This window comes from Cucumis sativus, chromosome 1 (assembly GCF_000004075.3).
Source record: "Cucumis sativus cultivar 9930 chromosome 1, Cucumber_9930_V3, whole genome shotgun sequence".
NCBI lineage: Eukaryota > Viridiplantae > Streptophyta > Magnoliopsida > Cucurbitales > Cucurbitaceae > Cucumis > Cucumis sativus.
This window is the reverse complement of record NC_026655.2, coordinates 1,201,967-1,215,901: the sequence shown is the minus strand read 5'-3', so window position 1 is coordinate 1,215,901 and position 13,935 is coordinate 1,201,967. Positions and strand designations below refer to the sequence as shown.

Sequence of the window (13,935 nt, the reverse complement as noted above, 5' to 3'; positions counted from 1 at the left end):
TTGGCCGTTTCTGTCAGAGTTTACAAGGTTAGTGCTTGTTGATTATCTTGTTGATAGCCTCAACACTATTATAAAATTGGTAGCGAAATTGTTTCAGAACATGTTCATTACATTAGGGACATTTTTTAAATAAGTTCTGATTATTCATACAAACAGAAGGGATGCTGTTGGAATGTCATTGTCTTTTTCAAGTACAATGGCTTATTAATGTTGGACTACATTGTGTTAGTGGCATTGTTGTCATTCACCATCCTCTCGATGTCATCCTTAATACAAGACTGTGATCTATGATGCTCAGGAAGTGTCTTCCACCACTCCATGAAGGTAGATTTCTTTAACAACATATCATCTTCAATCTCATTGATCCATCGCTTCATCTTCCTCTCCAGCTCTATAATTTCTCTTGAACATTCAGCGTACATTTTGGTTTTGGTTTTGATACGGATCTCCTCTACTTTTGCCCAAAGAGTTGATTCTTCACTAGGATCTGACATTTTTTTATTATGCTCAAGCCATCTTTGTGTAAATCTGTAACGTTTCGGCCTTCCTTTTATCAGATAAGGACCAGTGTCATCATTCTTTGAATGTCTATAGTAGTTAGCAATATCTAGAGGCTCAACAAGACGGCGAAACCTGGTTCCGAGTTTTATCCATTCATCGTCGCCCTCAAATTCCTCTGGGAGCTCGTATCTTTTGAGCATTTCTACAGTCTCATCCCATATACCTGCTAGTTCAAGTCTCTTGATATTAGCTTGGAAATCTATTGGATCCTTCTGGAGTTTAAATACATCATAGTATCCGAAACCATCAACCTTACAAACAGCTCTGTAATCTACTTCTAGCCAATTCAAATGATCCTCGATATTCTGTTTCTTTACTTCCATCCTTTCTTTATTTCTCGTTTTCTGCTCTTCATATGCGCCTGCTGCCCGAAGATTCAATAAAGCTCTTGTACTCTGTAATTTCACATTTGATGGTTAGAGTTCATTGTACCAAGTCCCGTTAGGGATACCTTATCCTTTAGGTAAGGCAAAAAATCAGTATTGATACTTTTAGATACTTTTCATAATGTGATTTGGTGCATTGAACATTGGGTGTATTTTATTGTATCTATATTTCATGTGTATTTGTCTTCTTAGGTATAGGAGTCGAAGAATATAATATGAGAGATAAAGATGGAGAGAGCAAGAAGATTAGAGAACTTACTAGGCCAAGTTCATTCAATGCTTCAGTTATTGCCGTGTTCCTGCCTGTTAAGGACAATGGCAGCTTAGCCAATTCATCTAGGCGAATGGCATGCAGTAGCTCCAAGTTTTGCTGCATTTTAGATTCATAACCCCAATGGGCCTTTAAACTCTGTTGAGCAATGTGATCACATTCGCTCTCAGAGCTCAACTGACAAGCATAGAATAGTATTTGTAAAACAGCATCTGGGTTGGTCACCACCACCGCTTTCTCACTCTCAGTGAAGAAAATGTATGTGCCAAAAGGGCTATAAGGACTCAATTTCACAAAGCTTTGCAATGTGTCTAGCAAAAGGTTAGTGTTTCCCATGAGACGACATGCAGCGTTGCTTACCACAGCCGATGCATTCCTCATCACCGTCATAAAGAATTCGGTAGCTACGTTTCCATTCACTGTTGACCCAAGTGATCTCGAGTTCAGGCAGTTGAGGATGGTTTGTAGTTGTGGTTGTAAGGATGACAGAGGAGCAAGATGGATTCGTGGAACGATGTCGTATCTGGTGACAAAGTGCACAAATTGGGTGGACCATTTCTCCCTTTTGAGAGCATGGTAGAAAATGAAGTTACCAACAAGGGGAGATCCAAATGTGATACATGTAGGAGTGAAGTTGGTGTATGGGTTTGAGTCTGGGTTTCTTTGCTGTTCCAACAGCCAGATGGTTGCAAGAATGGCTATCGAACCTCCGGCTGAGTGGCCGGTAAACACCACAGACTTGTTCACTCTCAGAACCTGAGAAAACGAAATCCCTCAATAGTTAAGAGAAGTGATAGGGTTTTGTTGGAAGCCTGGATTTATTGAAATTGCATAGGGAAATAATGCAATTTCTAAATATGGAGTACGATACCTAATCATCTTTGTTGTAATCATAGCATTGCAAAAATGTCAAAGCAAAATTTTATTCAACTTTTTGTGTTCATACCTTCAAATATCTAATTTTTGTCCTATATTTTTCAAGAAAGCCTATTTATTGTTGTTTTTTAAAATAAAACTACTTGTTATCTATTCGTTATCTCAAGACGATTTTCAAATACAAAATATAGCAACCCTCTTGGTGATTATTGAGGGCTATTTGGATTGATGGTCTGTTTAGATTGAATCAAAATATATAAATCAAAATATATTTTGAGTGACTTCCAGTTTTATTATTTATAATAATTTTTCTTTTTTCATCCTAAAATTTGAAAATATATTTGTATAGGTCATGTTTCCTTACTCGATTATTAGTCTACCCATACAAAAATGCTTTTTATTGCAATTTATAATAGAATATTTATAACAGTGTTAACACTCTAAACTTGATTTTTTTTTTTTCAATTTAGATCATATTATTTAAAATTTTGAACGCAGAGTCATCTTTAACTTTAATTTTAATGAAATATCTAAATTTATCATCATCTTAAACTTCTACGAGTAAGTATATAACAAACCTTGTGGGACTTAAAATTATTTTCATGGAACTCCATTTCCCCTAAGTGAATCAAATTAAGAGCATTTATTAAGTTTGCATTTGAAACTTATCATTACTCCAACTGAAATGAGAAAAAGTATAAAAGAATACTTTGGAAAATTATTAAATAGAAAATTTGAGATTAAAATATATAATTAGATTAGCCAAAATTTATTGAAGAAAGTAAATAAATAACTTAAGAAAGCAAATGTGAAGAATAAAAAGTACCAAATTAGGGCAAATAATAGTAATGGTACCTCCTTAAGCTTCCCCAAAATCCCCTGGAATCTCCGAAGAAATGCGGAATTGACGACGGCATAATCATCGACGCCGATGCTCCTGACTGACGGAAACAGCTGAGTATCGATTTTGGTTTCTCCAAAAGACGAATCGGAAGCAGAGAACCAGGCTTCCGGCGACGAAGATCCGGCGAAGCTAATGATGGAGGAATCTCTAGTTTTATCAAGAAGAAATGGCTTCTCAGGATGCTTGTGAGCTTTAATGGCGGCAGAGCAAGCGGTTGCGATGAGATCTTCCTTCAAATTAATGGCGCCTTCAAGCTTCAGGTGAGCCATCTTTTTCCCTTAGCTCCGATTATGGTTCTCTGCTCTTTTGGCTCTGAGTCTACGTCTTGGTCTTCATAATTTATGATACAAAAGATTGTATATTATGGAATTGTTAATCATTGGTTGTCGTCTTTCCGTTTGGAAAAGTAGTTTTGGATTGGGCAGTGCTTTTCCAAGAAATTTAATATAAGTGGTTTGTCAAGGAATCAAAGTTTCAATATCTACGAACTTTCCAACTTTGTTTGTTTGTTTCACTTTCACATGTGAGAGTTTGCGTCTTCGGGAATTGCTTTTCCTAAAATTATAATTCCTTTTCCACCAATAAGTTTTTGGTTTTTTTTTTCCATATACAAATATTTATATTATAAAACTTTGTATGTTGTATAAATTTAAATCTTAAATTAATTATTGCTTCAATGTATCAATTTAAAACTTAAATTAAAATTTGAAGTTTATATTTATGTTTTTGTAAAAATACAAGGTCTAAATTGATAAAATTAATGGTTCGGAGTTGAATAAATATTTTTTTTCCTTTTTTACACCTCTGTTAACTTTTTATTTGGTCCACATTTTTCAAAATATTAAATATTCAAGACTTTTATTTTGAGTTTGTTTTTAATTTAATCCGTTACAATTTTATTGACTTTTGTTTTATTATGGTCTTTAAGCTTTAAATCTAATTTTTATTTAGTTTCTAAGTTTGGTTTAAATTTAGTCATTTTTTTGTTTTTGTTTTGATTTTTCAAGATTTACATTTTAAGGTTTAACATCAGCTAAATACTCACCTTCCATCCTAAAAGAGTATGATTAATTAAGTTTGATTATTTATGTATCACTATTAAAACTAAATTTCAATCATCACTTCACAACTATTTTAAATCAATTAATAGACATTAATGTCTATTAATTGGTATTTAATGAAAATCGAAACTAAGAATTAAATTGAAACAAAGATAAAATTACAACATTAGTGACTAACTATATAACTTTTTGAAAATTGATGTATAGTGCTAAAATGAGTTGTTTAGTTTTATTCTATAGACTTAATATTTTAAAATTAAAGGAATAATTAAGATTGTTATATTTAAAAAAAATTGTGGGAAGTTATTACCAATAGATTTTGTTATCATTATTCTTAAAATTGTTATTTATAATTATCCTAATTATAATATACAAAAAGCTTGGTGGATGATAACAACGTAGAGACCAAAACAAATCATTCCATTCAACATTTCTAAAAACTAACACACAATAGAAATTGAAAATTTCATATTCATAGTAAGCATCAACTCTATCATTTTTCTCATACGGCAAGATTCCTCGCCAGAATCCCTTCAAATGAAATCCCAGGTCCAAACGCCAGAATCAATCCCCATTCCTCAATTTTCCTACCTTCCATCTTCATTTTCAAGCTTTCTTCCATCATGTATTCCAATACGTACACGATCGTGTTACTACTCGCATTTCCATAGTCCATCAGAGCTCGTCGGCTCGCTGTCAGCTTCTCAGGTAACAGTTCTAGCCTCTTCTCCAACCTGTTCAATATCGCTGGCCCACCTGGATGTACTGCCCAGAATATTTTGTTGTATTCTTTCTCATGTAACCCAAGTGTTTGAAGAAATGTCTCACAGAAACTTTCGATGTTGTCTTCAATTATCTGAGGAAGTTCTCTTGTTATTGTGAAACTAATACCTTCCTCCGACAGTTTCCCATCGATTATGTTCTGAGTATCTGGAATGAATTTCTGGGTTGTTGTGTGGAGTTCAAAGAGTGGTCGTTCAATGCCCAAAAAAGGGTCTCTCCCAATTACCATCGCCCCTGCACCATCCCCAAATAGTGCCACGCCTACGAGATCGTATGGACGATTTACACTCGGTGGCTTGAAGCTGTAAAGAAATTGGTGTTTATGTTTAAAATTCTGAGAACAGCATGTATGAGCTTTAGGAGGTGATTAAAAGAGTTACCCGATAATGGTGGTTTCAGAGGTGACAAGCAGGACTCGGCTTCCTGGGTTGTTTTCAGCTAAGTCTTTTGCGACTCTAAGGCCTGCCACGCCTCCCGAGCAACCCGTGAAGTAAAGCATGACTCGTTGGGTTTGAGGGCTGAGTCCAAGGCCCCTTGCTAGGAAGAGATCACCACCAGGCAAGCGAGCTTCACTTGAAGAAACATAGACTAAGTGGGTAATGTCTGAAGCTGGCCTTCCCCAGTTGTTAATGGCAGCTTGTGAAGCTTCAATGGCCATTTCTGTCACAGCTTTGTTGCAAATCTCCAGTCTCTGCTTTATGGTCGGTTGACCTTCCTTTGCTAGCTCTGGGTACTTCTTCAAGATCTCTTCTGACATCACCACGTATCTAGTTTTTACTGTTGTTGTCTTGCCTGTTAAAGGATTTACACTATTAGAGGATGACGATTAATTCAGTTAAAAAGGAGAAGTAGTACTCTAATGCACTTGTAAATTTTTTTTAAAACCATCTTAGAAGTTCCATTCAGTTCTTTCAGATCAATGAAGTATGAGATATTTCCAAAAAAAAGAAGAAAGAGTGAAAGATTAAAATTACATAGTCGAGTGAGTTTCTGCTTGAGATCAATATCATCGCAGCTTGTGTCCTTGAAATAGCCGTCGACTAGGTAGTCTTGAAGGACAAGTTGAGGAGGGAATGCTTTCCCAAGAGCCAAAATCGTAGCTTTTCCAGGGTTGGCCTTTCCCTTGGAAGCTTCTTGTGCACCATTTCTGTTTTCCATCTCTTTCATTACTTTTCCAAAGAAACCTAGGAATCAATTGATTCTTTGCAATTTGCCAGGATAACATTGCTATTTATAAAGTTGGACTACATGTTCATCCAACTAGAATTGCAGTTTAAATGTTCAAACTCTCCACATTCATGTAGATTTTAGGATGACAGTTGGTTGAGAAGTGGGGGATCCATGAAGAATGTATGTATTAGTCAAGTAAAGATTTGGTTAAAGTGTTTAGTTAGTGCATTTGCAATCCATTTGAGTTGACAACATGTTCTAATGCAAAATATCATAAAGAGGGCATCTAAAAAAGAAAGGCGAACTTCACTTGCTGCATCAACTTGTTTGCTTGGGCTAGTTGAAAGCATTTAACATACAATCAAACAGGGAGTACCTAATATGATTTCGAAAAGTATATCGCTAGCTTAGATATTATTTGACTTTTATACATTACAATGTTGTTATAGTACAACACTAACAAAAAGAAGAATTTTTTTTTTTGAAACTTGAGATCACTTTTGTTTCCCTTTGTTAGAAGCCACATGGATGCGGAAATTTTGTTTTGTTCAGCTTTGACTTTTTTGGTTGACAGTCAAAAAGAATTTTTTTGAAGAATAATCAATTGGGATAAAGATTTTATTTGGTTTCCTTTTGAAAAATATTTTTTCCTTTTTAGTGAATTTTGTAGTCGGATTTTTACTCGTGTATTTGGACATTTTGGTGCATTTTATATGAACAAAATCTCTAATCTCTTGCCTTTTTAGTGAAGATTTGTAGTTGGATCTTTACTCATGTATTTGAACATTTTGCAGCCGGTGATCTCAAGTCAAAGACCCTAGACATAGATGCTATCTCATCGATTTTACTTATTGTTTTAATGGTTGTTTCAATATGTTTATCCCAATTTCACATTGAATATGACCCAAATATATGATGAATTTCAATATATATTCCATTAATACTACCACAGTTTTCTTCCATTATCCATTTGCATTATTCTCATAAGGAATAAATTAATCAAATAATTAACAATTGGTTGCAACTGATTTCAAAATGATAACCACATAATTCCATCATTACTCCAACACATTTCTCCCCAATAATCCATGTCAATTATTCTCATGATTGATTTCCAAATAACTTCCCAATCCCTCATAGTTGTATTACAATCTATATTATGAACAAAAGATTTTGTAGGTACAAATAATAAATCCAAAATCAACAAGTTTCAATGAATCGAAAGTTTGTGACCCGATCCACTGTACAATGTAAGAGTCGAGTTTAATTACTGTGAACGTTCGAATCTCTCCTCGTGGCATAGCCACAAGCAATAAGATCAAAACATAGCTAGAAAGCAAACAACCAAGCAGAGCTACGAAACTTGTCTATTGTGTTTTCATTGACACTTCAATGTACTTTTTTTTTCTTTTACTTCTCTGAGACCTTTGAAACAGCAATGAACCAAAAAAGAAAAAGAGAAACAGCAAATGTGGGATTTTGAGTTTCCAACAACACCAATCAACTTTTATACAAAAAGAACAAAGAGCTTTTACCACTTGAATTCCATCATGTGAATTAGTTGCCATTGAGGAACCTAGGTTTCTTTGATGAATGTATGATCGAGGACGGTCGTAACGACGGTGGTGATCGTTGCTTGAATCCTTGGCATTGGTCGAACGCTGTCATCGACGGCGTTGGAGAGGCTGGAGACAATGGGTTGTGATCATGATTGAGATGGAGTTTCCTCTTAAGATCAATTTTCTTCCCTCCATTTTCTCCTTCCATAATGAAATCTTTCAATCGTTTCACATCAGACAGTTTCACTGGCTTTACTATGAATTCTTCAGCCCCTTCCTTTAAACAACTATAAGAAAAATGAAACCCCAATTCTTCAGCTTTAAAGTTAACCATGAAAAAGTAAATCCAAGAACAAGAGAGAAGGGAGAATGTATCTATACCTGTCGATACGAGCCATAATATTCTCTGATGACATTATCACAACAGGAATCTCCCTGAAAGCTGATGATTCCTGTTCATAACAATCCTCTTTCAGCCATTGATATAACATACGAAGTGCAGTATCTCTCAATTTTCATACAATGGTTTACTAACAGAGTTCATTCTTAGCCAAATTGGAAGAACAAAACTTTGGCTTGTTTTTTTTCCTTCAACTTGGGTAACAAGTGGGTAACAAAGCAACAAATCTAGAAGTGGACGAAACTTTCAAAAACTAAGAACCAATTTATTTTAGAAAGAGTGAGAAGAACAAAAAACAAGCCAATCAACCAAGAAACCAACCTTGATCTTCTTGAGCAGTTCATATCCTGTCATTTCAGGCATGGAGTAATCTGTAATAATGAGATTCACCTTCAAAGCCTGAAAGCAATAAATCAACACAAAACCCAACAACTAATCATCAATTCAAGATCAAACAACATTTCGACTTAAACAAACAATTACTAAAATGAAGGGAAAATTTTCTTACACTACTAAACTGAACAGAGTTAGTTTCCCCATCCAAACCCAAATACTGAAGAGCACTTCTCCCACTCTCAACAACAGTCACTGCAAAAGAAAAAGAACAAAAAAAACCAAATCCAATTCAAACAAACCCCATCGAAAATCAACGCATTAAACAAAAACAATCATCGACAACAATCTATACCTTCACATGACGAACTCTTCAACAACCGCTCAATAACCTTCCGATCAACAAAACTATCATCAACAGCAAGAACATGAAGCTGAGTGGAACCGGAACTCCTCTGTTTCGACTCGTCGGAAAACCCAACAAGTCCGTTGCGGCGGAAGAGATCAGGAACCGTCGCCATGGGGAGAAAAGAGAGAGAGAGAGAGAGAGAGAGAGAGAGAGAGAGAAGAGAAAAAAGGTTGGCTATGGAAGAAGAGGGAAAATGGGGTCATCTTATAAGTGGGGAAAATGGGTTGGTTTAATTAATGGGGAGGAGTAAAAGCAGAGATTCTGAGGATCCAAAATTTTCAGTGAGATCGGAGAAGAGGGGGTTTGTTTGTTTAATGTGATTTGAGAGAGAGAATCGAAATCCCAGCGCAGATAAAGAATAGGGCCACTTGTCAATTGACGCCATGATAGGTCAAAACAAAAGAAAGAGAAAGAGAGAGAGAGAGAGTAATAGAAGTGTGCAGATTGAGAGTACGATCTATGAGTATATGCCATTGTGTTTGTTTTGGAGGCGCTGTGCCCACTGACTTTACAAACTGCCGCACACCGTTGACCACTACTATTCATTACATTTCAACTTCTTTTTCCCTTTTGCACCATTCCCTAAATCTTAATAAATCTAAACTATCAAACTTTTATTCAAATCATTTATTTATTTATTATTTTTTTTAAAATATTCATTAATATCCATATGTTAGGTTAACATTTTTTTAAAATAGCAAAACATTTTTATTAATAATAGAAATTAATAGCCTTACTAATGTGTATCAATCTCACTTATATAAGCATGTCAAATAGAAGAAAATGTAAAAGTATTTACATCCTATAGAAAGAAAAATTGATACTTTGGACTTTGGTTAAAATTTTGGTTATCTATTTTGGATTTGAATTAAATTTTTGATATGAGATGTAAATAACTTGTCAATTCTTCTATTTTTTACAATTCCTTTTTGTTTCTTAGCAATATAGAATAAAAACATTGAACTAACGAATTATTGAACCACTAAACATAGCAACATTGATATGTAGAGGAGGTAAGCTTCAAATCACGCATAAGGGAAGAAATATGGTCTAAACGATAAGTCTAAACACAAGGTCTTATTCGTAAAAAAAAATTCAATGTTATCGACAAAAGCTTGGACATTTCAAACGTTTGTTTTTGTGTTTCTCAAATGAAACATCCAACAAACACTACTCTCTCAACTACTCACAATGAATGATAGGGAGAATACAATCGAAACGGTAACCGTGTGAGTAATTTTATTTTAAAGAAAATATTAGCCAAGTTCATTGAATTTAGGTATACAAGTTTGAATGTATAGAGGAAATAAGAGTTATATTTTGAAATTTTGAATTCTTTTGAAAAAAGAGAGTTTTATTTACCTATACAATAACATTGATTGTAATAGGTTGTAATTATTTCAATCTTTCCTTGCAAGCTTGTTTTGTTGTGAAATTAATAGCAATGTCAACTTTCAACAAAATAATTGGGCGTGCACTTGCATTCTTCAAAAGTTACACCCCAAGAAAATAATTTAGTACCACTTCCAATCATTTTTCCCTCTTCAACCATAGATAGACTCGAACATATGTATTGATGCTTAGAACTAGATTTAGTTAAAGTTGAAGGACGAGCTCCACTCAATTCAAACAACTAAACATTTAGATTATATTAAACTAAAATAAATAAATATATATATATTGAATATAAAATTTTGAATTTGATTGTAATAAATGGATAAATTTAAAATAAATATAATATAAGTTAAATGGTATTTAAATTTAGTCACCAATCTCAAATCTTAACATGTTTTTTATTGAAGCGTTTTGGTCATAATTCACATTGTCTCCATATAGTAATTATTATACTAAAATTCAATCAATGTCATGTCATTTTTCTATTAGTCAATTAATATTCTAATAACTAATTTTATAGGCCATTTAACATTGATAGTGTTCGTTTTTAAACTTCATACACAAAATGGTTATTAAGTTCAAACATCAATGGCCAAAAATATATCTTTCTCTTATTTTCTTTATGAACAAATAGACTAAAACCACAAATGGGTAATTGTAAAAAGAAAATAGGATAATAAATAGAAAGTTATTTTCAAATATATAAAAATAATCAGACTATTTTAATATTCGGTTATATTTATAAATATTTTAAAAATTGAAATATTTTCACATAAATTAAAATGTAAACGAAGGGTTGTATTTTCTGAGTAGACGAGAGAGAGAAAAAGGAAAGCGTAGGGCAAAAATGGCGGCAGCGAAAAAGGAAAGCCGCCCAATGGCCAATGGCAGCAGCACGGAATCCGAAGAACGATTCATCGGCAGCAGAGCGTAGCATTAGCAGGTGATTGTTGATTCTAATTTCTGAATCGAATCAAAGACAAAAAAGAAAATTATCTATTTGCGTGAACCGTCAAATCCGATTTCATTTCTTCTGTGTTTGAAATTGAAATAAATTAGGAGATTTAGGGATTCGATATTATATATATAAATATATATATATATATATATATATATATATATATATATATATATATATATATATATATGTTGATGATGATAATCGTCGATATCCAATCCGATTGACTGATATTATACAGAATCCGATTTTTCTTGAATTAAACTGGAGGATCTGCTTTGCTTTGGAGTTTGTACTTTTGCTTGTGATTATTATTATTATTATTCCATTTGAAGCCTTTTTTTCTTCTTCACTTTCTTTTTGGGATTGCGTGTGAGAGAGAAAGATCTTCTTCCGATCTTAACCATCACTGATTTCTTCAATGTTCAATCTCTTTCCTTTTTGCCTTTTCCTTTTTCATCAATGGCGGATCAGTGTTACTTAGTACATCCCTACGGATCTTTCCTTTTACATTCTTTTCCACAACTCATTAATTCTCTCCCCCTTTTCTTATTTCAAATTAAATTTTAGAGAAAATTGTTTTTAATAGCAACGAAAATTTTATAAAATATTTATGAATATCACAACATTTTGTTATCTAATAGATTTGAGAACTTTTGAAAGAGTAACAATGGGTAAACTTACTTTCTACAAATTAAAACTTAGGTTTCAATCTCGATCTTATCAATTATTTAGCAAACAAAATTGATAATTATATAAAAAAATTGTTACAAACAAATGAACCAATTTTTTATCATCAAGTTTACTTTTTTAATTGAGTCCAAAAATTCTGGTTTTTTATAATTGTGTCGGTTTATTCTCAATTGGTTAACTCATCTTTAGCCAAATTCGGATTTGTAATGCGACCATCGGTTATGAGTGAGGACGACTATTTCTATTGGTATGGGGTGCTTTGGATGATACTAAAAGCAAAGTCATAAGAGTGTATATCTAAAGTAGACAATATTATATTATTACGGTGCAAAGTCATAAGAGTGTATATCTAAAGTAGACAATATTATATTATTACGGTTTCTTGTCCTAACACGATGAAAAAAGTTTCTTCGACTTTAATTTACAACATCTTAACTAGCTATTGCTAGTTTAATGTTATAACATAGTTTATCCAAGTTTTTCAAGTTTAGTCAAATAAAAGTTCCTCTCAAAGTTGAATTTTATGAAAATAGTTAAATAATAATAATAGTAAGAAAAATTGTCAAAATAGTAAATTTGATGGAATGTTACCAAATATAACAATGTTTGTAGATTTTATCAATAATAGACATTAATAACCACAGTGACATTGATAGTACCGAGGGATAGAAGTCTATTAGTGACTATATAAAATTCAAAAATTTGATAAGCGGATAAATATTTTAATTTATTTTGTTATTTTTAAAAATGTCTCAATAGTAATTTCTAAAAAAACCTTTTAAGACTTATTAAAAGTGTAGAACTAAAATTGAACCAAATCAAAATTAAGGTGAATAATGAAGATTAACTATTCTTCCAAATTGAGAGGACAAAACAAACATAAGCAAAAGATTTGAAAGTATGATATATGTCTTTTCATTTAATTTTGGTTTAGTTAGTGTAAGATTAAATTACAAAATCAACAAAATTTAGCCTTTGCAATTAAAGTTAAAATTTAATCATTATTTTTTCTATATATAAAACTCACCTTAGAAAATGTCTGTCAATATTTATAAACCATCAATTAAATATTAAATTTTACTAAATTATATGAAGAAGTTTATATTTTAACACAATTTAAAGTATTAAATCAGATTCTCTTTTGATATCATTTTTAAAATTATTATTTCAGCACATGAATAACTTAATAGAACCACATTATGTTAATTTAATATGTATGTATATATGTGTGTATATATAAAGAAATCCCAAAGATTCATAAAATATATACCAAATCTGAATAACTATATTTTTGTTACCTCATTCTCCACTTAATTATTAGAATGTTTTTCTTTTCCAAAACATATCTTTAGATATTTGGATATCTTATTGATAAAATTTCACATTATTCTAATTTGAATCTCTATTGACTTCCAATAATATAAAATCCATTGGGGAAAGAAATAAAGAGATATTTACCAATAAAATACTCATTATTAAATTTATTATAATTATCGGATCTCAACAAAAGCAGAAGAAACAACAAAGTAATGGAAATTAGTAAAAGCAGTCCACTACTTACTATTTTAATATCTTCAAAAAAAGCGAAAAATAAAATTATTTTGTGAAAAATAGAAAAAAAAATAACTTTGGGAATCGATTAATCCATAGAAGAAAGCAAATTCTCAATATACTTCTTGGAAACACGAAACATTTTTATTAGAATAATATCATAAAATAAAAATTACATAAGTTTGTGTTCACAAGGTATAGTTACGAATTATGTTAGTAGAAATAAATAATTATACTTGAACAAATTTTTAATAAAGAAGAAAAGTTTTAGAGAGAAAAGTGATTGTGCAAAGAGTTTATTGTTAAAAATAAAAGAATTGTAATTAAGTTTCAATTTATAATTGTTTTTTAAGAGAAAGTTGTTAAATTGACGAATTATTTGTTCGTTGTAGAAAAAAAAGTATAATTAAAATTTAGTTTTTAGTGATTTTTTGTATGAAGGATACTTTTTTTTTTTCTATTACCGAAACAACCTCATATTTTAAAGCTTGTTTTTTTTTAAAAAAAATATAAATCTAAATCATTAGAAATTTAAAGTAAAACAAACCTCAAAATTGAAGGATAAAATAAAATCAAAAATTTAAAGTTGAATTCAATAACCTTTTAGATTTTTATTATAAAACAA

General features: G+C 31.9%; 3 protein-coding genes across 3 annotated transcripts; all 3 read right to left on the bottom strand.

Annotated features, from left to right (window-relative positions):
- Positions 1–35: 35 nt before the first annotated feature.
- On the bottom strand, positions 36–3,456 carry LOC101214385 (protein EDS1L). The gene is made up of 3 exons (XM_004138087.3): positions 2,950–3,456; positions 1,207–1,974; positions 36–956 (listed from the first exon to the last, which is right to left on the bottom strand). The coding sequence occupies exons 1-3, from the start codon at positions 3,265–3,267 to the stop codon at positions 216–218; spliced, it is 1,827 nt and encodes a 608-aa protein (XP_004138135.1). The 5' UTR covers positions 3,268–3,456; the 3' UTR covers positions 36–215.
- Positions 3,457–4,458: 1,002 nt separating this feature from the next.
- Positions 4,459–6,337, bottom strand: LOC101210994 (type III polyketide synthase B). Its single transcript, XM_004138241.3, has 3 exons — positions 5,817–6,337; positions 5,223–5,634; positions 4,459–5,144 (listed from the first exon to the last, which is right to left on the bottom strand). The coding sequence occupies exons 1-3, from the start codon at positions 6,007–6,009 to the stop codon at positions 4,562–4,564; spliced, it is 1,188 nt and encodes a 395-aa protein (XP_004138289.2). The 5' UTR covers positions 6,010–6,337; the 3' UTR covers positions 4,459–4,561.
- Positions 6,338–7,144: 807 nt separating this feature from the next.
- LOC101214143 (two-component response regulator ARR5) lies at positions 7,145–9,133 on the bottom strand. Its single transcript, XM_004138086.3, has 5 exons — positions 8,660–9,133; positions 8,480–8,559; positions 8,293–8,370; positions 7,953–8,023; positions 7,145–7,858 (listed from the first exon to the last, which is right to left on the bottom strand). The coding sequence occupies exons 1-5, from the start codon at positions 8,823–8,825 to the stop codon at positions 7,570–7,572; spliced, it is 684 nt and encodes a 227-aa protein (XP_004138134.1). The 5' UTR covers positions 8,826–9,133; the 3' UTR covers positions 7,145–7,569.
- Positions 9,134–13,935: the final 4,802 nt, after the last annotated feature.